The 23,684-nt window shown below is 47.2% G+C and overlaps 2 protein-coding genes and 1 long non-coding RNA gene across 5 annotated transcripts; 1 reads left to right on the top strand and 2 right to left on the bottom strand.

Moving 5' to 3' along the window:
- The first annotated feature begins 430 nt into the window (after nt 1-430).
- LOC120656218 lies at nt 431-8,317 on the top strand. The gene is made up of 5 exons (XM_039934255.1): nt 431-728; nt 806-979; nt 6,039-7,236; nt 7,324-7,778; nt 7,879-8,317. The coding sequence occupies exons 1-5, from the start codon at nt 714-716 to the stop codon at nt 7,903-7,905; spliced, it is 1,869 nt and encodes a 622-aa protein (XP_039790189.1). The 5' UTR covers nt 431-713; the 3' UTR covers nt 7,906-8,317.
- Nucleotides 8,318-12,605: 4,288 nt separating this feature from the next.
- On the bottom strand, nt 12,606-15,457 carry LOC120656216. Of its 3 annotated transcripts, none has more exons than XR_005667841.1 (4): nt 15,428-15,457; nt 13,776-15,333; nt 13,586-13,632; nt 12,606-13,032 (listed from the first exon to the last, which is right to left on the bottom strand). It is a non-coding gene; the product is annotated as an uncharacterized LOC120656216 (long non-coding RNA). The 3 variants fall into 3 exon arrangements; XR_005667840.1 differs by having other exon boundaries at nt 13,776-15,157; nt 15,246-15,452; XR_005667839.1 differs by having other exon boundaries at nt 13,776-15,452.
- Nucleotides 15,458-15,794: 337 nt separating this feature from the next.
- Nucleotides 15,795-19,863, bottom strand: LOC120656215 (protein NRT1/ PTR FAMILY 6.4-like). Its single transcript, XM_039934254.1, is given in 5 exon segments — nt 15,795-16,560; nt 16,562-16,886; nt 18,259-18,809; nt 18,890-19,240; nt 19,383-19,863. Coding segments are annotated over 5 exon segments (1,842 nt in total). The 5' UTR covers nt 19,386-19,863; the 3' UTR covers nt 15,795-15,948.
- Nucleotides 19,864-23,684: the final 3,821 nt, after the last annotated feature.

Below are 23,684 nucleotides of genomic sequence, written 5' to 3'. Positions count from 1 at the left end.
ACTTTCTAAAATACAATTTCACAAATGTAGAGTATCATTTCAGTTACTAGTATCACCAAACCAGCCTGGCAAAACTGGCATCCAATGCAGAATTCCAGTGGGCGCTCGCTCCACACACCCCTGTCTCTGTCTTTTTAAATTTGAAGAGGAAAAATTGCATTTGATTCTACCATTGACAACTCTACTCATTTATTACTACTTAAAAATAATCTTAAGAATATCACAATTTTTTCTAAAATTTCAAAACACACGGCATCATTTCAGTTACAAGTTACTCCATACACGGTTGGCAAAAACCAGGCTCCAGTCCAGAATTTCTGCGTGCGCCCGGCCCACCCACCCGTAATCCAATATCTCTCGTGCCTTCTTCCTCCCCTCCACGCAATTTCCCCAAACCACAAGGTCCCCTGCGCCATGCCTGGAACATTTGGGTAGTTGGGCTTCCGCCGCCCGCCGCCTCCGCTTCCGCTCCCCCAAATTGGAAACGAGTCCCTCCAACGGACGCCGCAGCAGCCAGTGAAAAGGCGAGGTCGAGCGAGCGCAGGCGCCGCAGCGGCTGCCGCGCCGCGCCCGCGCCCTGCGCCCACCTCCTCCCTCCCCTTCCCCCTTTCCATTTCCCACTCCTCTATTCCAACCGCCAGAGCCCCCCAACGCCACCAGGAACAACCAGCCCCCCCTCTTCCCTCCCCCCAAAATTTCTTCCCGGCTCCGAAATGGCGGACTCCCAGGTGAAATTCCGCTCCCAGAACCCGGCGCGGGCGCCGTCCGCTGCCTGAGCTGATCGGCTCGGTTGGTTCTCGCGCAGGTGGAGGCGATGAGGAGGGCGTTCGCGAGCATCATGCTCAACATGGCGCAGGAGTCGGCGGCGCGGGTGCTGGAGGCGGAGCGGCGCGCGGCGGCGCTCGCCGCCGGGCGCGAGGCCGCCAAGGAGGACGGCGTCGCTGCGCTCCTGCGGCTCAAGGCCATCATGGAGGCCAGGGTACGGCAGTCTCCCTCCATCCCCCGCCCGAACCTCTCGCTTTTGGTCGAGTTTGCTCGTGGGTTGCGCGTGCGTTGTGAAGCATTTTCGCTTGGATTGTATTTGGATTTTGCTCGTGTGCGTACGAATAGTCTAGATTGGAGGGTGCGAGTCTTTGCATTTTAGGGGAGGTTTTAGGGGTTTATTGTTTCGGATGGAGATCGGAACTCCAGTTTCTTTTAGTGGGTATTGCGGTTGAATGTCCATGCCAAATTTCGCATTCAAATGACAGTGGAGCTCGTTGCATAGGGATTTGGGTTTCTCGGTTTTGTGCTTTTGGTTTCTGTTATAGGGATTGCCGTGGTGAAGGTCCGGGTTCAAATTTCGCATTAGCGTGACTGGGATTTGGAACTCATGGGATAGAGATTTTATCTTATCAATTTTGTGCTTCGGGTTTCTGCTACTGGGATGTTGGTGGTCCAGCTGAAATTTTGCATTCGGATGGCTTGGAATTGTAGCTTGTAGTATAATGATTTCATCCTCGCGATTTTGTTCCTCTACATTGCGGTTTGTGCAGTGATTCTGTATTTCTGTTGGAACTTAGATAACCTTGTATTGTTTGAAGAGGATCCGTTCCCCTCCCTCGATTCTTTCAGAATCCAAAATAACTATTACATTCTTCTGTGCATGGTGGTAGAAGGGTCACTAAGCAGCTAGGAGACTTGGTATCACTGAATCTCTTTGGAAAACAAAATTTTGTGCCTCCTGATTGTTCCTCCCTCTTCGCGTCTAGTATTATAGATTTGCCATAACCCTATCTAGGTTCTCAGGGCCGTGATTTACGCTATGTTCATATTGTTGGAGGCCTCAAGTATTTGAATGGGTACTCAGATTATTATGCTCTTATTATGATATAAAGCAAAGGAGGGTGCTGTTGTGGTTGCTGGAAGCCTGGAACCATTGCAATGATTGGGAAGCACTGGTTTCAGTGATAGTAGGATTCTGATGTGCCTTTGCCACTGCATCTTCACTGATTTATACAATTTAACTTGACTATACACTTATTTTTTCTATCCGGTTATCTTTTCCTCCGTTATGAATTCACTAAGTTTGTCTGATATTGTGTGCCTCAAAATTTCAGTGCTGGTGATTTTTGTATACAACCAAGGTTTAGTGCCTTGAGGATATGAAAAATACGTGGTGGCTTTTGGTTATTAGTTATATTTCTGTTGCGTGTGCCAAATATGTCACTCAGTCAAGTAGAAAATGCTTGTTTGAGGGGTAACAATTCAAAGAATCACATACTGATATGATTGCAGCTTTTGGTGTGCTCTCGTTTGGAACCTGAAATTTGTTGCATGGACATCTTTTTTTTTCTTGGGCTGATTTCTGTATCACACTTTTTTTGTCTAGAAGTACACCAATCGTGTCCTATGATCATTTAATGATTCTTAATGTTTTAGCAGACTATTTTCATAACTTTGTGTTGACTTTCTTTCCATGTAATGCATAAGATTGGAATTGTCAGTGTTATAGGCCATGTCTGCTACAAAGAGCTGAGAAAGGTTCCACCACTGTTTCATGCTACCACAGAGCATTGGTGCAGTTCTTATTGTGAAGGTTCATAGTAACAATACAGTTACTTTCAGTCTTTCACGTTGTGTAATGACCCAATTTGTTGTATGTATCATTAATTCGTTATAATAAAGATAGTGATGCCCCTCCACTATAAGTAATGTTCTGAGCTAGTTGTCTGATAACTGATATGTATGGTCTATGGCAATGTAAAGTGATTATTCTCACATCCACCTGACCACTTACTATTATCTTAGTTTTGATACGATGTGTCGATTACATTTCTGCCATATTTTGCTTTAGTTGTCCTATGTCCTAGTGCTTACTAATATTATTGTTCTGACCACCATTTCTTTTACATAAGATGGAAAATGAAGAGCAGCTGACTCTTGCTGGAATCATGGATGAACACTTAAGAAGCATACTTCTTCCAAAAAAAAATGCTAATGCATATTTGATATTCACTTGGAGAACAATTGTGCACCTGTAGCTTTCAACCAACCTACTTGTACAGTGATTTTAGGAGGACACCTCTCACTCATTATGGGGGGGGGGGTATTATATATATAGCCAATGGGCTGGCATATATGGAAGGAGTATACAAGGAAAAATAAATCCCTAGCTACATTTCCTAATACCCTCTAGTAGTCGCAGCGGGAGGCTCCAGGACACAAAGACTGGACCTAAAGTCAGTAAACAACTGTACATGTAAGCCCTTGGTCATGATGTCCGTGAACTGGTGAGAGGACGGTACATGTAGAACATAAACTTGTCTCAAGGCGACCTTTTCGCGGACGAAGTGGATGTCGCTCTCGATGTGCTTCGTGCGATGGTGATGGACAAGATTGGCCGTCATGTAGACCGCGCTGACATTGTCGCAGTAGCAATCGGGATGTGGAGCTCCTGGAGGAGTTGGCACAGCCAACAACACTCGGCAATGACGTGGGCGACGGCATGGTACTCTGCTTTAGAGTTGGAGCGAGATACGGTGGTCTGGCGTTTGGATGACCAAGACACCATGTTGTCGCCGAGGAAGACGCTGAAGCCGGATGTAGACTGTCTGGAGTCGGAGCAGCCAGCCCAATCCACATCGGAGTAGGCCGTTAGGGAGTCGATAGGTCCTTTGCCAATGTTGAGACCTGTCGACAAGGTGCCTTTCATGTAGCGTAGGATGTGCTTGATCATCGCGAGGTGAGGCTCGTGAGGATCATGCATGAAAGGTCAGATCTGCTGGATGGCGTAAGCGAGGTCCGGACGAGTCAGCGTGAAGTACTGTAGGGCGCTGATGAGACTCCTGTACTTCGAAGGATCGATGACTGGGGCACCATTGGACGCGGAGAGCTTGGCCTGAGTGTTAGCAAGGGTCGATGCGGAGTGACAGTCGGCCATGCCTGTGCGCTGGAGGAGTTCGACGGCATACTGTCGTTGGGACAGGAACATGCCATCATGGGAGCGCGTAACGGAGATGCCGAGGGAGTAGTGGAGGCTCCCAAGATCGGTCATGGAAAACTCAGAGTGGAGGCGAGCCATGATGCGCTAGAGAAGCTTAGTCGATGAGGCGGTGTTGGTGTAGCTTGGGTTGATGCTGCGGAGGAGGTTGAGGACGAGCTGCAAGTACGGAACGGGTGGCCGACGTCATGGAGCGAATCGGCCAATGTCTTCGTGCACTAGCAATAGTCGGTGATGGAAGAGTCCCTGCTGCATGTAATGGAACTCGTGGTGGAGGAAGATCGCGTGCGACTCCTTGTTGGCGCGGAAGAGACCTTCAATGGCCACCCAGAGTTCCCGGGCGGTCTGCTCGCCGCTTTCCATGGTGAGGTCGAGGACGGCATCATCAACGGAGCCGAACATCCAGATGTCAACGCAGCTGTCCGCCTGATCCCACTGTGGCCAGAGGGGATCGGTGGTTGCCGGAGGAGTGGAGCCATCGATGTGCGGCTTAAGGCTGAATTTGCCGCACATCGATTTGAAGAATGAAGCCCATTTTGTGTAATTGGGTTTTTGAGCACCAATGTCACTGGTACATGGGACTTCACCGAAACGGTGGCGTATGGGTGCACCACCGTTGACGAGAGAGCTCCTGCAGGTTCTCCTGCAGCGGCGACGATGGTGCCATCGTTCGTTGGAGGCATGCTGCCATTGGTGAGAGAGGGGGTGGTGGCAGCCATGCCGGCTGGAGAGGATGGGGCGGGGAGCGGCGTAGGCCAAGGCGGCGCGGCTCAGGAGGCTGCACGGCCAGAGGAGTGCCCTACAGAGGAGGGGTGCAGCAGGGGGGCGCCGATCAGAGGTGGCTGCCCGGCGATGAACACACCGCGCAGAGAAGGGGAAGAAAAAGTGTGGAAGGAAGGGCTGGGATCATCCCTGATCCTGGTCAGCTGATACCATGCAGAGTGATTTTAGGAGGACACCTCTCACCCATAATGAGGGTGCTGTCTATTATATATAGCCAATGGGCTGTTATACATGGAAGGAGTATAGAATGAATAAATCCCTGGCTATACATTTCCTAATACTCCTCTGCGGTTCCATTCTCCATAGCTGGTTTAGTGCTATTGGCTTGTCCAGTTAGTATGAGTTACCCACTCAATTTTTCAGCCTAGAATGAAGTATAAAAGGGCCATTTAGTACAATATTATTTTTCAAAATACAAATCGGCGAAGCCAGTGATAGCTCAGTCCGTAGAGCATGGTGCTGAGGAGGCCACCCACACAGGCTTGAATCTGGGCGCTCGCAAATGCGGGTATTTCCATGAGATTTCTTACTACCATGTACCGAATCAGTCGGGGTTCAGTGTCCCCCTACCTTAGGAGCAGCCTTAGCGGACGTCCCTGTGGTCTAGTTCTTCTTTCTATTTTCTAGAACATGTATAGTAAGATCCTCTATCTATAAACATGATTAGTGCTCCTCATCACAACCTATCATGCCACGTCTTAATAAAAAAACTCGACCAAGGGAGGAAAAAGGTGGCACTACAAATATGAATAAATTTGTAGCCAAATTTTAATCGAAGAGGACTTGATTGTGGGTGTTGAGGATGTACGCCCTCATCTCCCACTGAGTTAGGGTCAGTTATTGTGTTGCATATTATATGATTTCCAAAAAAAATATTGGGTTAACTATATTCACTAACATTTTTCTGGAAATCAGTTTCCTATTGTGTCACAGTTAACTATATTTACTATCCAAATTTCAGGAAAGCAGTTCCCTATTGTGTTGCAGTATCTATATTCACTAACATTTTTCCTAAAATTGTTCAATAACTAAAGGACTCATAGGGATTTCCCCCCCATAAGGCCATAACTTGGGGCAGTGGGCAAGTCAATGGAGTTTGATTTTTGCTTGAACAATTATTTAAAAAATTGTCCATGTAGCAGCGGTCCTATTATTTTGTTTTGAGTATTTGTTCAATAACATTTAAATATGTTTACAGTCTTACCAAACTTTATTTATATGTTCTCTTGTCTAATAATGAATGCATTCCTGAAACTTGTTTGTGTATGTGCAGGTTAAAGAGGTAGAACTGGGATCTTTGGCGCATGTTAAAAGAATCAAGGAACTAGAAGAGCAGTTGCATGGTGCACAAAATATTATGGCCTCTCTTAAAGTGGAGCTGCATCAGGCACATAATGAATTAGAGCAGACAAGGGAAACCTTAGCTGAGGCAAGAATAAATGGCCTTCCTACATACAAGGAAGCTGATTCTAACAAAGACACCAGCCCTCGTTCTAAGATACATCAACAAGGAGAAAATATATTGTTGAAGAATAAAAAGAACGCAGAGGACTGTGATGACACTTGGCTTGTTCCTATAGCCGCAAAAGAGAATGGAGCAGTGGAAAAATTGGACATAAATCATTGTAGTCCTGATCTGCCATCGTTTATGGAAAGGAGTAAGAAACCTAAGTTCAATCATAATGGGTGCACACAGCGTATCCATGCACTTAAACAACCGGCTCAAGGAACAGATGCATCCCTGAAGCAAAATCAGAAGCAGGCTACTGTATTAAATAGTTGTTCAAAGACCAGTCAGAATTATGCAGCTCAAATCCCATGCCACACAAGGTCCATCACGGAAGAGATACTTCAAACAAAATTTCTGGGTAAGTACAAGCGCAAGAGAAGCAGAAGAAGCAGGCCTAGTTATAAGTTCGATAATTCTACTAGTGAGCATGGGGAAGCAGAAGACAAGTTATCTGATACATCTGAAGGAAATGGGTGTTTGCTGCTTCTTCAGGCTCTTGAACAGGAACTATCACCTCCTAAGATTTCTGCTGGACAGGCTAGGGAGGCCTTAAGTGATATCAAGAAAGACTTAAAAATAGGCAGGAGGGATGCTAGCTTAAATCAGGGAACTGCTTTCCCTGAACTTCTTGATGCCCTTGCAATAAACAACATGCAAGTGAAAAAGAGAAAAAGAACAAAGACCGTCAGGGTTGTGGAAAAGGAATTTTGTAATTCCAAAGGTGTTCCTAGATCTGCTAACACCTTGCTTAGGACAACCAGTGATAAAAGCATGTCTGATAATGAATTGATCTATGAGATGACACAGAATCGCTCAGATACACCTGCTGAAGAAAATGGTCCTCTGAAATATACTGAAGAAAACTGTATGCATCAGACTGGTGCAGATAATGGTCAATTTTATCCTGAAAAGAGCTCTGCAGTGCTCCTTCAATCGACCAAAAGTGAAGCTACAGATTATGGTATGGTTAGAAACTTTTTTTTTACAATTCGAGTCCTTCCGTTGTTCCTTCTGATATGGTTTGATCCTGAACAATCTCAACATGCAGGTAACTTAGTGGTGGACCAGCTAAAGCAGAAAACACCAAATACTAATATTGCAATCCGGAAAGAAGTTTCCGAGGATGGAAGCTGCAGTTTAGCTTCACATAAGGCTGGTGCTTCTACTATTATTTCCTTGGACAAAGAAGAAAAATTGAAGGCATCTTCTGGACTTCCCGTGCAAGCTTTAGATAAAAGTAATGCTTCAATTGGCATCTCCCTGAACAAAGAAGAGCATGCAAAAACAGGTTCTGAAGCCTCCAAGCAAACTGAAGGTGCCAGACATATCAAATACACATTCAACCGTAGGAAGCGCAAGTGTGTGTCTATATACAACATGCGCGCTGTCCCTGAGAAGAGTTGCGACCTGGGTAAGCAAAATCCTCATCTAGATCCTGTCATGCAAGATCATCCAATGGGTTCTCCTCGAGGCAGTAACCATCTAGTCCGAATTGCCCAACAGGTATGCAATTTTTTTTACATTATTGCCGCATGCGCACTTATGAGTTAACATCTGCCCAGCAGTCACATGTTAGATTTTAACCATATCCCTTGTTTTGCAGCTCATTTTGTTGTCAGAGCATAAATGATGTGAGTTTTGATACATAAAGATAAAGAAGGGATTGGTTCAATGCCTCGGTGGCATAATATTTAAGGGACTCATGTTAAATGAATTTTGCAATATCTAATCCATTCGATTTCTTCCTTGGAGGAGTAGAATAGTTCTGATGGTGACAATAGACAGATCAAGAAAGCAGCTCAACCTGATAGTTGCTACTGTAGTCGACTGTATAGTTTAGGCAGTAAGTTAAACTGTTACTTAATTGTTGATGAATTTGGAATTAGTGTTTTAAGTAGGTGATAAATTTTGAGTTATTATTGTGTCATCGATCGAGTTATTAGAATTCAAAATGGGAAGAATCGCTCCCTGCAGCAGAAAGGTTTTTAAAGTTTAAACCAATCTCTCGATCACACACTCTTGTTTTCCATGAAGTTCCTTTATTCCTTCGGTGCTCCATTCTTATTATATATCCTTTTGCAATATGTGTTTTTTTTTGCCAACTTTATCGCTACTTAACCATTGTTTCATCCTGTTGATGTTCACAGGATGCATACCTGATAGTATTTGTTTCCACTAGCCCTTTTTTTTTGTTCCTGTGAATGTATCTCAGGATGCATATATACAGCATACCCGATAGTATTTGTTTCCTGGCTAGTGGCTCTAACGTCCTTCAATAAATTATCCCTAGAGTTGGCGATAATCTAAGCAGGAAGAGCTGCTATTGCTTTCCCGAACAGGACTATTGGAGTAAGTCCTAGCCTGCTGCAGCCTACAACTAGACTCTTGGATGGCTTCTACGACTTTCAGCAAGAGCAACCTAGCTAACTGGACCCATTTGTTCCAGCGACTCAAATATTTCACCTGGGTCAGTTCTAGATGCAAAAATCGCAACAATGCAATTGTCTTTAGGAGAGTCTGAGGGGATTTCTAGCAAAATGCAGCGGCATTGTGCAGAGCACGGCATTGTATTCCCAGAGAAAACTCGGAAGCCGTTTCAAATTACTTCAACTCATGCGTTTGCCTACTTTAGATTTCAAAAGACATTGACCAAGATCGCCTAAGCACTCTTTGGCTACCACATTGTTGCACTGGAGAATTAGGTGCCACTGTGGTGTGAGTTGAGTATGTGTAGCTCCCTCTAGGTCCTCCGATTGGGCTGGCACTAATGGCATCTCTAGTTTTTTAGATAAAGGAAAAAAAAAATGTTCCGACCTCTGCACTCACACGTGAGTAGGATATAAGGATGGACCAAGAGGACAGAAGGAGCTGCCATCAACTTCCAAACATTAGAGCAAATGCAGAAAATGGAGATGATAAACCTTGGGATCGTTTCACAATACGGATATAGAAGACAAACGAGGAAAACTTAGATTCACCTGTCATGTCATCATTGCCTTTGCAGTTGCGCTTGTGGTTGCCTGACAATTCCCCATTTTGGAACAATCTTCGTCGTCGACCATCACCAATTCTGGATCGTCCTGGATTGAGACGAGGGAGACCAAAAATATGGATAGGTTCACATGTCAAATCAAGGTTGTGCCTGTTGTTGGCTGTCGACTAGAATGAAACTTGGTTGCCCTCGACATTGTTACCTTTGTTGAGAAGCCATATTTTTCGGAAATTCTATTCGTCGCACGCGCGAAAGGGCGCGGACGCGTCGCAGAAGAAGCTGCCGGTCGCTGCAGGTGGGCCCGCGCTCACTGTGCTTCCTCCTCGCGATTGTGGTGGCCGCCGGGTTACGGGAGGGGGTTGCAGGGGTCCAGGGGTGGTTGGTGGGGAGCGGGGGGGGGGGGGGGCACCGGTGAGGTCGCCGGCGGCCGGGTGGTGGCGGGAGGCTGCAGAGCTTTAGGGTTTCGAGTTGCTGGGGGTTGGGGCGGGCTCCATGGCCGCCGGACATAAAGGAGAGGGCCGGGGACGGCGGCGGTTCAGCCGGCGGAGGGCGAGGCGGCGTGGGAGCGCTGCCGGTCGGGCGGGGCCGGACAACAGGTGGGCGGTGGCCTGCAGCGGGGACGAGAGAAGGCGGCGGCGAGATTGGTTAGCGTGGTGGTGATGGAGGGCGGCGGCGGAGGCCGCCGGAGCTGAGGGAGGCGGTCGACGGCGAGAGCGGGCGGGGGCGCTCGGCCAATCGCAGAGAGCGATGAATAGACGTCCCCATATTTTTGACCATGGAGCCCAAATATTTGGAGTGATGCTATCCAAGTTAGGCAACAATAAAAAAAATAGGCAGCAATCTTTTTCCCCATAAGGGGCGGGGAGAGGAGGGGAGAGAGGGAGGGGTAAGTGATTTATGGTACCAACCATTCCAAACAAATAAGAAAAAATGATTCATCTTCCACAAAAGATTGAACTCACTGAATCCCAAATGTTTTTTTTTGCCTTTGAAAGAAACTACGTCCTGAAACTAAAAGGATAGAAATATGCTAAGCTTTCTTTTGGGTTCACCAATGGAAACTTTACAGGTCTTGCTAACTGAGTGCTTGTGCTAAAAGTGCCCCGATCGCCCCTACTAATAAATCTTATTTGGAAAGATGTTACATATCCTTTTTCTCTCGAAACTTCTTTCATTTTACCATCTCACTCTCGCATATAATTTTATCTCCCCACGCACATTGCCTTAAGGCCCTAACTTCTTTCTAAAAAATTACCAACTTATTTTACATAAGATTCTTTTTAAAACTTCTAATTTCTTTGGAAAACATTTTAGAAGTATTTTCAAATATTATCTTCTTAAAGCAATTTTTAGTGGAAGTATGGAAAGAATCACAAAAACTTGGCAGTAAAAGGGAAATAATCAGGGACAAGGGAGCACAAGAAAGAAAGGAGAAGGTGATGTCCTCACTGGCTGCCGGTGTTGCTTTCCCTAGCGTGCTCCTTCGCCTTCCCCCTTGAGTCGGTACCACATCTTAGGTGTGTGGTGCCTTTCCTCTAGAATTTGCAATTTATCCCCTCGCTCCTCCCTTGCAACCCTCGAATACGGGGTTGCCCGCATCCGCCAAAAAGAAAATCTTCCACCTGCACTCGCATCCAACAGAGCGGTAAGGAAGGGGAAGGACCGGGAGAGAAGGGAGAAGATGTAGTGCCACCACACTGGGCTTGCGGCATGCCTCGCACGTCACGCCCTCGCCTGTGTGCCTGAAGGTGAGGAGGATATGGGGATTGGGGAGACTGGCCGAAGGGCGAAATCTATACATCGCGCATGGGGGTGTCAGTTAACGCGTTGCAGGAGCGCCCCCCACCCTTGTTCATCTTCTTCCCCCCAAGCCAGGGGAGGGGGAAGTGGCCGCCAGCGAGCTAGGGAAGGGGGAGGGGTGGCCGAGGAGGGGTGGTAGGTGGGCGGAGTGGCCACCGGCGAGATCACTAGCGGCTGGGGTGGTGGTCAAGGCGGCAGAACCTTTAGGGTTCCGGAGGCCGAGGCTTCTATGGCCGGTGCCCCTAAAGGAAGGGGCCGGGGGCGGCAGTGGTGGCGGATTGGCCATTGTTCGGGCTGAGGAGAAGGCGGCAACGATGGACGAGAGGCGCAGCTGCGAACTTGGTTAGCATTGGCGGCGGTGGAGGGTGGTGGCGGAGGCGCCAGGGGTGGTGGGGTGCTCGCTGCTACGATTGGATCGATTCCAATTGCACGCAGCAAGGAATAGACACCCCTAACCGGAAGAGGGTAGTGGCGGCTGGTCTGGGAGAGGAGGATTTTTTTTTTGAGGGAGGAGAGGAGGATGTTGGGTGGGTTGTGGATGAGGGATGGTGGAAACCCTAAGAGTGGTATATATATATACATATTAACTTGAGGGTCGCATATGTCAGTTATGTAGAGCGGGTCTGGCGGATTTACGGGTGTGAATATCAATATTTCTGCCATTTAGAAAATAACCGTTAGGTATAGCCGCATAGTGTGTTACCTGGATCCTTGTGTATGGATATGGTCGTACCCAGATCCGTGCGGATTGGGTTTCTTATCCACGGACAGGCAGATATTATATGTCAGTTGCCATCTTTAGAGATGAGTTGATTTTGTCAACCATAATACTCAATTATTAGATGAATTATAGATAGTAAGTAGATAAGCTGGATTATAAGGTGGTCGGTGTGCTGGCACGGATCGTGTCGCTGGATGGTTGTACTGTATCAAAATAGCAGAGCTGTAGAGCCGATGATTCTTAATTATAATTATAATAACGAGATCAAACAAGGCCTAAGAATGGACAGAGAATTCATGTTCAGACAGTAGTATCAGTAAAGCTCATTTGAACATTTGTTGATGCAAACTTGATAAGAAACAAAACTTCGCCTCAATTCGTATGTCTCCATAGTTATTTACAGGAGAGCAGGCCGAAGCAGCAAACTGAGAAAGTGCAAGAAAAAAATGGAACTGTCTATGCCAGACTCGAGTGTTTTGAACCATCTGGTCACCCGAGCATTTTGTCCAGTCAAATCACACGATAAATGGAGAAGGAAAATTCGAGTGTTTCAGAGAAAATCAACACACGAATTTGCAACCACTAGATCAAAACTCAACGTCCCAGATTACAAACCAGGATAGTTGTCCATAAGAATACACAGCGAGTAGAGGCTAACCAAAAATCATTAACACATACATCATGTGAGTATGTGACCACAGACAAATATGAAGGATCCGAATGTTACAGGCCTTCAGTTGAAGGATAGGTTTATAAAACACATTAGATATATCAGAAGGCAGCAAACCAAATTCAAATGATGTATTAGAGGCAGAAATTTCCACATGCAAGAGGTTGGCAACAAATGTGTCAAATATAACCTGAACTTTAAAATATAGCCTTGCCTGAACAATTGGGCTTTGTAGATCATGCCATTACAGGAGCATATATACAAAGTTTTGCATAAATTTTCAGCCAAAAATACTACATGATAGTTCGACTATCATAGGTAGCAGTTCAAGGCATAGTGTTAGTATCACTTCACATGATAGTTGATAGATATAACAGACACATTGCAGAAGCAGAAATACTATATATCTCAAGAGCTTGAACTGCCAGTCTGAAACGGTTTAACTGGGCACGGGTTGTTGTTGCCAAACTATACAAAGGCGTTGCTGAGAGCCATCCTCACCACCAAACATGCAGATATCCCTGCTGATGAGAAGATGGTGCCTTTCAAACAAATATGCTCAGTGGAAATACATCTACAGACAGAAATCATATGAAGAATTTAACAAAACAAGATACTGCCTGAAATATTTAAAATATCACATCAGTTACACCTTGTTTACATACATCTCACGGTACAATCACCACTGGAATTTTAGATATTATGAACTATAACAAATAAAAATTGAAACCATAATAACATATATCAACAAAAAATTTCTAATACATGACATTACCATAACAAACAAGAAAATTGAGATCAGTGTAGCAACTCAGAAGTAAAGGAGAAAATTTTAAAAGGCAGAAAAAGGCTATATGGGTTCCAGAATTACAAATTCATTAGGAATAAGATAAACAACAGATGCAAAATACAAAATTGCATATTTCACAAAATTATTCTATGGTTTCCAAATGTACAAAGTTGTTTGGGACTGTTTAAAACCCCACAAATGCAAATGTCAAATTCTCACATTCAAACTAACTTCTACAATATCTCCAAGTGAAAATTAGAGTCAAGCATTTCATATAAACCCATTCATCAATATCTGATTGAAAAAACAAGAAAAAAAGTGAGATTTCAGTGTATACCTTGGGGGTGCTAATTGGTTGAAGGGAACATAAAGCAAAGATCATATCTGCAAAATTGAAGAGATAAATAACCTTTCATGTACATAAATGCATTTAAACTCTTAGTAGATCAATTATAAGAAAGATACTGAATATGTAGGCAAATGTGAAAAAAAGAAACTAAAACGATATATACTATCACTCTACTTACATGACAATTCTTCATGATTTACACCAGTACAGAAACTGTAACTTATAAGTATCTAGACTGTAATTCCAACAGCAGGTACATGTAACTCATATACAAGAGCTAGAAGAATAATAATATTGATCTGCAATGTAAAATAAGATAAACAAATTTATATGTAAAGTGCTAGGTTAACAATAAAGTTCATTCATATGATTATGCACTAGATGAATGTATATCAGTAAAATGAAAACATGCAGGCGGCATGAGTGCGTAAGGATCAGGTGCCAAATCGCAACCAAGGCAGGGTAGGCACAGATAGAAAAATAACTAAAACCATGTAACAAAACCTGATCGGCCTTACATAGCAGACAAGTAAACCTCAAATGAATTACTCATGAGGCAAAATAAAATACGAAAATGACAATACTACCTCGTATTAATTGGTAACCAAAAATTCGAGGTAGAAGCATAACTATCACTGTGTATCCTTGTCAGCCAAATTGAAAAAGGAAGGCAACAATCATTCGGATAAAATTCTTTTCACATAACAAATCAGTAAATATTTATAAATGCATATTTCATAGAACATGATCACGTAGCATGTGGTTCAAGTGGTGTGATACTAAAGAAAAAATATGAGAAACTATATCAATTCAGAGTGGAAAACATATTGATTAATAAAAATGACATCTTGCTTATATAAGAATTACAGTAAAATGGTTACTGTAACTACAACAACTATAGACTGTAAGTGCAGAACTACATGTGAAAAGGTACATGTATAGCTAATTTAGAATGCACCGTACAAAGAACTTGGTTGAAAACTGCTAATCAGCCGATCCAAATTATATATATAACTAAATGAGGAAAAATATTGGAGCTAGACTGAGAGTTATGGTCTATTGCTGTGAGTTTTTGTTGATGTCCTTATTGGTGTGGGTGTCATCTAGGATATAGAATCAGATAAAGTAACAAGCTGCATAAAAAGAAGGCTAACCCAGCTGATAGAAATATGCAGATTTACTAGAAGTAATGTGGGTCTGCCCATGAAGCTGCCAAGCATAGCCTATATCTATCAGGAGCAGGAGAAGTAATGAAGTTTATACAAACCGGGCCTAAGATTTAGAATCCAACTGCCATCCAAGTGGATCATCACATGTATTGCCGATCAGGCAGATGTATAACAAAAAAAAATCAAATCGATTCAGATCGAGAAATTTCACTGAATACACACTGATGGCCATGACTTAGAGAGCAGCTCACCAGATTCAGATGCGAGCCCAATCAGCACTGAACCAAATGAAAAGGAACCCTCTATATTGATCCGTCAATCTGATGGCTGGATAAAATCGAATAACTCAAGTGGTCAGAATCAGAGAGAGAAGGGGAAAAGTCGAAGAATCCTAGACCAATCAGAAACAAATCAAATAAAATCAGATGTGCCCTAATCTCAACTAACAAATTGAAACGAAAGAACTCAAATCGCCTCACCTAGACGAGATCGGAGAAAGGGGGAGAGCAAAATCGCGGCACCTGGACGAGCTCAACGAAGGGGAAATGTTGGAATGGTGGATGGACTCTGGTCAGAACAGATCGATCCGAAATATACAAAAGGTCACGACCCACATGTCACACATCAAACAGAAACAAAAACGAATCAACAGGAGTCAGACCATCAGACGACGACGACAATCGGATGGCCTGGGCCGTGTTTGGTTGCAGCCTGTAAATTTTTTGAAAAGGCATCTTTCTATATTTGAAGTACTAAACATAGACTAATCACAAAAATAATTACAGTACTCGTCTGTAAATCGCGAGACGAATCTAATGAGCCTAATTTATCCATCATTAGAGGTTATTTACTGTAGCATTACTGTAGCAATTTAGCATCTAATTACAGCCTAATTAGGTTCATTAGATTCGTCTCGCCATTTACAGACAGCAGTCGCAATGCGTTTTTTATTTCGTCTAGATTTAAGTCTCCATGCAAGTGCCGAAAAAAAAATTTGGAATTTGGAAAAATGGAACTGAACACGGCCCTGATCGGACGGAGGAAAAATCGAGTGTGGAGAGACCCAGAAACGCTCGAGTGACATTTAGCTTTCCCCAAAAAAATTTGCCGTACACTACCCAAGAGCGAAAGCACACCCGCTCGGTTCTGAGTCTGACATGGATGCCCTACGCGTCGTCCCTACTACACGTCCACCCCTTCCACGGCCTCTTTGACCGCGACGAGGTCGTCCATCTCCTTCTCCCCGGAGCCGGCGCTGTCCGCCGGGCTGCCGGCGGGCGCCACCGCGGCCGGCACGGCGCTGGGCTTGTACTGGTGTCGCCTGGCGAAGACGAGGAACACGGCGAAGTTGGCGACGCCGAGCACGGCCAGCATCCAGTAGAAGAGGTCGAGCCTCCCGCGGTCCAGGTTGTTCCGGATCCACGCGCCCCGCGTGGCGGCGTCGACAGCGAAGACGAGGAAGCTGCTGAGGAAGAAGCCCATGGCGAGCGTGACCAGGAAGAGGCCCGTGCTCATGGACTTCATCCGCTCGGGCGCCTCGCGGATGAAGAACTCGAGCTGCCCCACGTACGCGAACGCCTCGCCGGCGCCCACCAGGAAGAACTGCGGCACGAGCCAGAAGGCGCTGATGGCGACGTGGCCCTCCCCGGCGGAGGCGGCGCGGCGCTTGCGCTCGACGAGCGCGGCGACGGCCATGGCGGCGACGGAGAGGACGAGGCCGGCGCCGACGCGCTGCAGCGAGGTGAGCCCCTGCGGGCGGCCAGTGAGGCGGGCGGCCAGTGAGGCGGGCGGCCAGCGGCACCAGGAGGCGCTCGTTGAGGGAGGTGAAGAGCAGGATGGAGGCGAAGAGGAACACGGAGAAGGAGCCCGCCGGGACGGCTAACCCGGAGGCGGCGCCCGGGCGGAGGCGGCGGTCCATGCGCGTGGCCTGCTCCACGGAGAAGGTGGTCATCTGGGAGTAGACCGTCCAGAAGAGGATGCACGTGGACCAGATGGGCAGCAGCTTCACCACCATCTTGACCTCCTCCACCTCCGTCACCATCGACGCCGCCGCCGGCCGCCTCTTGTCCGCCGTCGCGGCGGACAGGTCCGCCTCCACGATCGCCGCCTTGTCCAGGCACCTGCAGCGTCCACGTACGGTACAAAATCCGATCAGTACTGATCGATCGAGCACGTACAATACTAGAGATACACACGTGATAGGCAGACACGAGTACACGACACAGTACATACAGGTCGTTGCATCACTGGGCCGGCGCATCGGTCTCAAGACTCTCAGCCGAGCCGAAACGAGGCTCAAGACACGGTAGCAAGCTCTCGCAGCACGTCTGCTTCTTCCCTTGTCGCAGTACATTTTTTTAAAAAAAAATCTTGGTATCAATCGCGCGCGTGACGGCACGAGGCTTTGTTGCTCTCTATTCGGAGCTTTTTGCGAGCTGTGTTGGCAACCGTCGAGATGGCTCTCTTTCGCTACCGGTTCCAGCCGCTTCTCCCTGCCCATCTCAGCCGTGACACTGACACGAGCAGCGAGACAAGTGGCATGTGCTCGAGCCAACAATAGACTTGCCAAACTCTGAGCCATGCCTACAACACTTCCTTGCTCTCAGATCCGATCGCGTCGACGACGAGTAGGGCCGGGGCCCGTGCTAATGTAGCTGGGGCTCCGCTCCGACCACGACGTGAAGGTGAAGGTGAAGGCTCATAGCCATCTGGACGAGATTGGCAGCCACAGCACGCAATCTTCAACTGTACTATAGCTCGTACCAACAGCACATGATCGTGGATTCGTGGCACAGAAAAATTCCATGGCCAGTTCTGTCATTGTCCTTGCTGTGTTCATCATGCAGCCAGGCAGCCAGCGAGGCATGACATGCACAGTCACAAAAGTTTCGGGATCGATTGATCGAGGAACGTGGAATGTGGTATGCGAAATGTTGTTAAGAGTGATTTTAACACTATTAGAAAGAAAATGTACCCATTCCCGGTACGGACCGAAACGAGGGACGTAGCATCGTACCACGTCCCGGTGACCAGTGGCGGAGCCAGGGGTGCTCCAGCCCCCCTACTAACATGGAATTCATGGAGCCCCCCCTCCCCCGACATTGTTCAAGTATGAGTGAAGAAGAGGAAGAAGAAAGGAGGAGGAAGAAGAAAAAAAAGGAGGAAGGAAGAAGAAGAAAGGAAAATTAGCCCCCCCTCAATTTGAATCCCAGCTCTGCCACTGCCGGTGACTGACTGACTGTTGGCATGCATCCAAACGGTTAGATTTTTGTTCGCTTCGATCGATCGAGCTACTACTACTGCTGGTCGGTTCACTTCAATTCAGCCTAACACAGCACGTGTGATGGATGGATGCATCGCTTGCTAATTAAGACAGCATCACCGAGCCTAACACGAGCTTCAGCCGCCGTGATGCGCATCTCGACCGACCGATCACTTGCTAGCTGCCAAGACAAGGACACTATCGCCGCCGCAAGAATTTGCGCTGCTTACCTGAGCCTGTCAGTGTGGGCGACCCCGGCGGCGTGGAACCCGTGGAGCTCGGCGGCGTCGGCGGGGAGCGGGAGCCGGCGCTTCCTCCAGGCCGCGGCGAGCACCCGCCCGATCACCGCCAGCGGGCTGCCCCGCGGCCGGCGGTACCGGTACCTGGGCGTGCCGGCGACGAGCACGGCGACGGCGAGCAGCATGGCGGCGGCGGAGACGCCGTAGCCCCAGGCGCGGCCCACGTTGTCCTGCACGTACACCAGCACGGTCACCGCGAACAGCGACCCCAGGCTGACGCACAGGTAGAAGCGGTTGAAGAAGAACACCATGGCGCGCTCCTCCCGCGGGTCGCGCCCGTCGAACTGGTCCGACCCGAACCCGGACACGTTCGCCTTGAGCCCGCCCGCGCCCGCCGCCGCCGTGTACAGCGCCGCGTACAGCAGCGCCAGCTGCCCGCCGCGGCCCGGGACGCACTCGTGCCCGCGCGGGCCGCGGGCGTCGGCGCACGGCGGCGGGCGCATGCTCGGCACCGCCGTGGCCACCGCCAGCAGGCCCACGCCCTGCGTCAGCATGCACACACATCTCTCTGCGTCAGTAATGAGTAGTAGGATTATTAGTGGCTGCGGCTGCAGGGACGTACGATGGCGGCGATGGTGGCGGAGACGGCGATGGTGAGGTAGCGGCCGAGCTTGGCGTCGGCGAGGAAGCCGCCGACGAGGGCGAGCAGGTTGAGCGTGCCCATGAAGTTGGTGACGACGTTGGCGGCCCTGGAGTTGGAGAGGTGCAGGTCGCCGACGAGGTACGTCACCAGGTTCATCGAGATGCCCATCACGCACACGCGCTCCGCCAGTTCCGTGCCCAGGATCAGCCCGGCGCCGAGCCACCCGCCGGTCCGGGACTTGTCGGCCGGGTTGCCGCGGAAGTCCACGGCCTGCGCGTCGTCGGCGTCGCCTCCGTGCCCGCCGCCGCCGCCATGGCCCCCGGCAGAAACCTGAACACACGCACGTTGTTGTACACACATCGATCAGAAGTTCAGAACCGACCAACCCCTCGAATCGAAACTAATCAGCATCACGACACCATGGTAATTGGGAGCACCAGGCACGGCGCCATGGCCTGGCAGCTGTTATTACCATTGCTGGCGGGCGCAGTGGTGGCTGTGCCGCGGCAGCTGCGTACGGCTCGCTCTGTGAGCTGTGGCAAGTAAGTGCAGGGCTGCAGGCAACAGAGGAGGAGGAGAGGAACGTTTGCGCTGCGAGCTTGCTTGCCGAAGAGGATGAGGCGGCCGGGGGCCGGATTTATAGGGCGGGCATGGGCATCCACCACCACCGGAGGAGGGTGGCTGCTGCTGCGGCACTGCCCGCCGGAATGCGTTTTTCTTTTCTTTTCTTACCTTGAGGGGTTTGGGTACCGTGAGGTGGCCAAGGTGAAGATGATCACGTACGGCGCAGGCAGCGAGCTGGGGACGGGGAGGAACTGTGCTGCCCGCGCGTCCGGCCAGCGGGAGCGGACAAGTAGGCTAGCTAGGCGGGGCGGCGGCGGTGACCTGGCGGGTTGCGTGGCGGACGGCGGCCCGGGCAACATCTCCGGTGTGTGGCCAAGGGGAAGTCCGGCAAGGGCTGGTTTGGTCTCGGCTGCCATCTCTTTAATACGCATTGTCGGCTCCAGAAGCCGCAGTCCTATCTAATTGTAGCCCCATGTTACTCGATGGCTAGCTTAACGAAGATCGTATATGTCTATGTTGAGATGTAGGTGTCGTTGCGAATCCCCTGATCCGTGTCTCTTTCCCCGCAGCAGATGAGGCGTGGAGAAGATGTAGATGACCCATCTCCCTTCCCAATCCCGAACACACGAAGAACACAAGAGAGACAAATGTGGATAGAACTGATCTCTTATTCACATAATGATAGGTACATATTCCATTATATAGAGTCAACCTTTCAGGGGGCATATTCGGTATAAGCCCATTATTATCCCTAACCCTAGGGATATCTTAACACTCCTCCTTGGGCGAATACCGCGACTAGTAAATGCCTCGTTAAAAACTCCTTCAAAAACCCAATGGGAGAAAAATGAATGGAGAAAAGAGTACATTGTAGCCGCTTAATGTATTACACTCGTTGCCTCGTTAAAAACCTTACGTGAGAAACTTCTGGAAAACTCACAAAGGGAAAAAGAGTGCAACTAATATCTTCAGGACATATTATAATCTTCTGGATTATATGTAGTAGGATCTTCAGGACCCAAGAGCAATAGCAAATATTCAGGGGCGGACTCCCCCTGAACACTTCAAGTCTTTCAAAAATCTCATTCCAATTCCTCGGACAAATTTTCTAAATATAGTAGCAGGAAGAGATTTAGTAAATAAATCAGCCATATTGTCACATGACCTAACTTGCAATATTTTTTACCTCACCCTGCTTCTGGAGACCATGAGGATAGAAATATTTAGGAGCTATATGCTTTGTTAAGTTATTCTTTACATAACCTGTTTGCATTTGTGTAACACATGCTGCATTATCTTCATAGATAATAGTGGGAGTATTGACAATATTAAGGCCACACGACTTCTGGATGTGCTTAATCATACGACGTAGCCAAACACACTCACGTGTGGCTTCATATAGTGCTATGATCTCTGAGTGATTTGACGATGTTGCCACCAAGGTCTGTTTACACGACCGCCACGAGCTAGCTGTACCACCACAGAGAAACACGAAACCAGTTTGAGATCTAGCATTATAGGGATCTGACAGATATCCAGCATCTGCATAACCCACCATGGTTAAATCATTTTTCTTCGAGAAAAGTAGACCAAGATCAAGAGTGCCCTTGAGGTATCTCAGTATAGTTTTGACGCCAACCCAATGCCGCCTAGTAGGGGCTGCACTATATCTTGCGAGCAAATTAACCGCGAATGCAATATCAGGCCTAGTGCAATTTGCAAGGTACATTAGTGCTCCTATGGCGCTTAAATAGGGAACTTCTGGCCCAAGTAATTCCTCATTTTCACCCTTTGGTCTAAATGGGTCTTTATCTTTATCAAGTGATCTCACGACCATGGGGGTGGTCACGGGATGTGCCTTTAGCATATTAAATCTCTCAAGGACCTTTCTCGTATAGGTCGACTGGTGTATTAAAATTCCTTCTCGTATAGGTCGACTGGTGTATTAAAATTCCTTCAGGGAGATGCTCGATCTGCAGGCCTAAGCAAAAACGGGTTTTACCCATATCTTTCATCTCAAACTCCACCTTAAGATAGGCATTTGCCTCCTCAATGTCCTCTGCGTGGCCAATAATATTCAAATCATCGACATAGACTGAGATGATACAAAATCCATTCTGGGATTTCCTAATGAATACACAGGGACAATCCTCATTATTTACGTAACCTCTCTTCAGGAGAAATTCACTTAGCCGGTTGTACCACGTCCGACCAGACTATTTCAGCCCATACAACGCCCTCTGCAATTTAACACTGTACATGTTGTGATTCTTTAGGATCCGGAATTTTCAGTCCATCTGGGACTTTCATATATATATATATATATATATATCCGAGTCCAGTGACCCGTATAAATATGCGGTCACAACATCCATCAACTACATGTTTAGATTTAAACCTGTTGTCGTTGAGATTAAATATCGGAACGTTATGCCACTCATTACTGGAGAATATATTTCATCATAATTGATGCCGGGTCTCTGCGTGAACCCTTGTGCTACAAGCCTCGCTTTATATCTCACCACCACATTATTCTCGTCCCTTTTACGAACAAATACCCATTTGTATCCAACAGGGAATACTTTGGGGGGGGCATTGGGGCGACAGGCCCGAATACTTGCCTCTTCTTAAGCGAGCGCAATTCTGTCTCTATCGCTTCTTTCCATTTGACCCAATCTGAGTGCTTCCGGCACTCTGCCATGGACTTTGGTTCAGGATCCTCATCAATTACAGCATCGATTTTAGAGACAAAATTTATGTCGACAACTGTAGTCTTTCTATTATATAAATCTCTCAAATCAGCATAGTCTGTGGCAATTTATTCATTTTCATCACCCAGCTCATTTTGATTTCTCGTATTATTCGAGTCTGGTTGTTCCGATGCCCTAGTGCTATCTGTTACATTTGTGCGCACTAGTGCACTAGGGCCGGCGCCTTCAGGGCATGTCACTTCTGGGACTACTGAATGGGAACGCAATGCATGAACTCTGGTGTTTTGCTTTTGCGGACGTCTCCGTGATGCATCAACTGAGTCATCCGGTTCTCTCCCCCTTATTCTAGGATTGGGGGCTTGAGTAGAGTTCATCCCCTCCATGGGTATTTCTACTCTCTCCGGTGCATTAGTCGCAGGAATATGCGATTTTGACACTCCTCTTATATCAGTAAAAGCATCTGGTAAGTTATTTGCCAATTGTTGCAGGTTTATTATTCTTTGAACTTCAAGTTCAACATCTTTAGTGCGCGGATCAATGGAATGAAAGCCAGTGTCATTCCATTCTATTTCTCGGCATTTTGTAGATTTAAGGTACAATCCTCTCCCTAATGCCGGGAAATGATCTTCATCGAAGATACTATCAGCATACCGAGCCGTAAATAGATCCCCAGTTTTTGGCTCCAAGTATTTGATTATGGACGGAGTTTCATAACCAACATAAACCCCCAACTTCCGGTGAGGTCCCATAGACGTACGCTGGGGTGGTGATATCGGCACATATACAGCACAGCCGAATTTGCGCAGATGGGAAATCATTGGTTGCTTTCCACGCGCTAATTGATGAGGGGAAGCAGAGTGATATGCAGAGGGTCTATATTGGATTAAGGCAGCAGCGTGCAGAACTGCATGGCCCCAACAACTGGTTGGGAGTATGCTCTTCAGCAAAAGTGGCCAGTCAATTAATTTAATTCTTTTGATTAGGGACTCGGCAAGCCCATTCTAAGTATGGACATGGGGTACAAAATGCTCTACATCAATGCCCAATGCTAAATAATAGTCATTAAATGTTTTTGAGGTGAACTCGCCAGCATTGTCCATCCGAATTGACTTAATGTGATTCTCCGGGAAATTAGCAAGCAAACGGATGATTTGAGCAATGAGTTTAGGGAAAGCGTGGTTCCGCGTAGACAACAAGCATACGTGGCTCCACTTTGTAGAAGCATCTATAAGAACCATGAAATATCTAAATGGCCCCGACAAAGGATTTATTGGACCGCAAATATCACTTTGAATTCTCTCCAGGAAACCCAAAGACTTAGATTTTACTTTTAGGTAAGAAGGTTTAGTGATCAGTTTTCCTTGTGCACAGGCAGTGCACAAAAAATCTTCTGGTTTGGGAAACTGGCTCGTTTTAATGCCATGACCAATAGAGCTATTTATGATTTTTCGCATCATGCCTAATCCAGGGTGACCAAGCCTTTCGTGCCAGATTCTAAA

Source organism: Panicum virgatum, chromosome 1N (assembly GCF_016808335.1).
Source record: "Panicum virgatum strain AP13 chromosome 1N, P.virgatum_v5, whole genome shotgun sequence".
Lineage (NCBI taxonomy): Eukaryota > Viridiplantae > Streptophyta > Magnoliopsida > Poales > Poaceae > Panicum > Panicum virgatum.
Note: the sequence above shows the minus strand (reverse complement) of the source record. Positions and strands in the feature narration are given on the sequence as shown.

Bases quoted from the DNA above. Each gene is read 5' to 3' on its own strand.
- LOC120656218 (XM_039934255.1), top strand. The intron at 980-6,038 runs GTACGGCAGTCT...GTGTATGTGCAG, and splicing joins AGGCCATCATGGAGGCCAGG to GTTAAAGAGGTAGAACTGGG. The intron at 7,779-7,878 runs GTATGCAATTTT...CTTGTTTTGCAG, and splicing joins TAGTCCGAATTGCCCAACAG to CTCATTTTGTTGTCAGAGCA.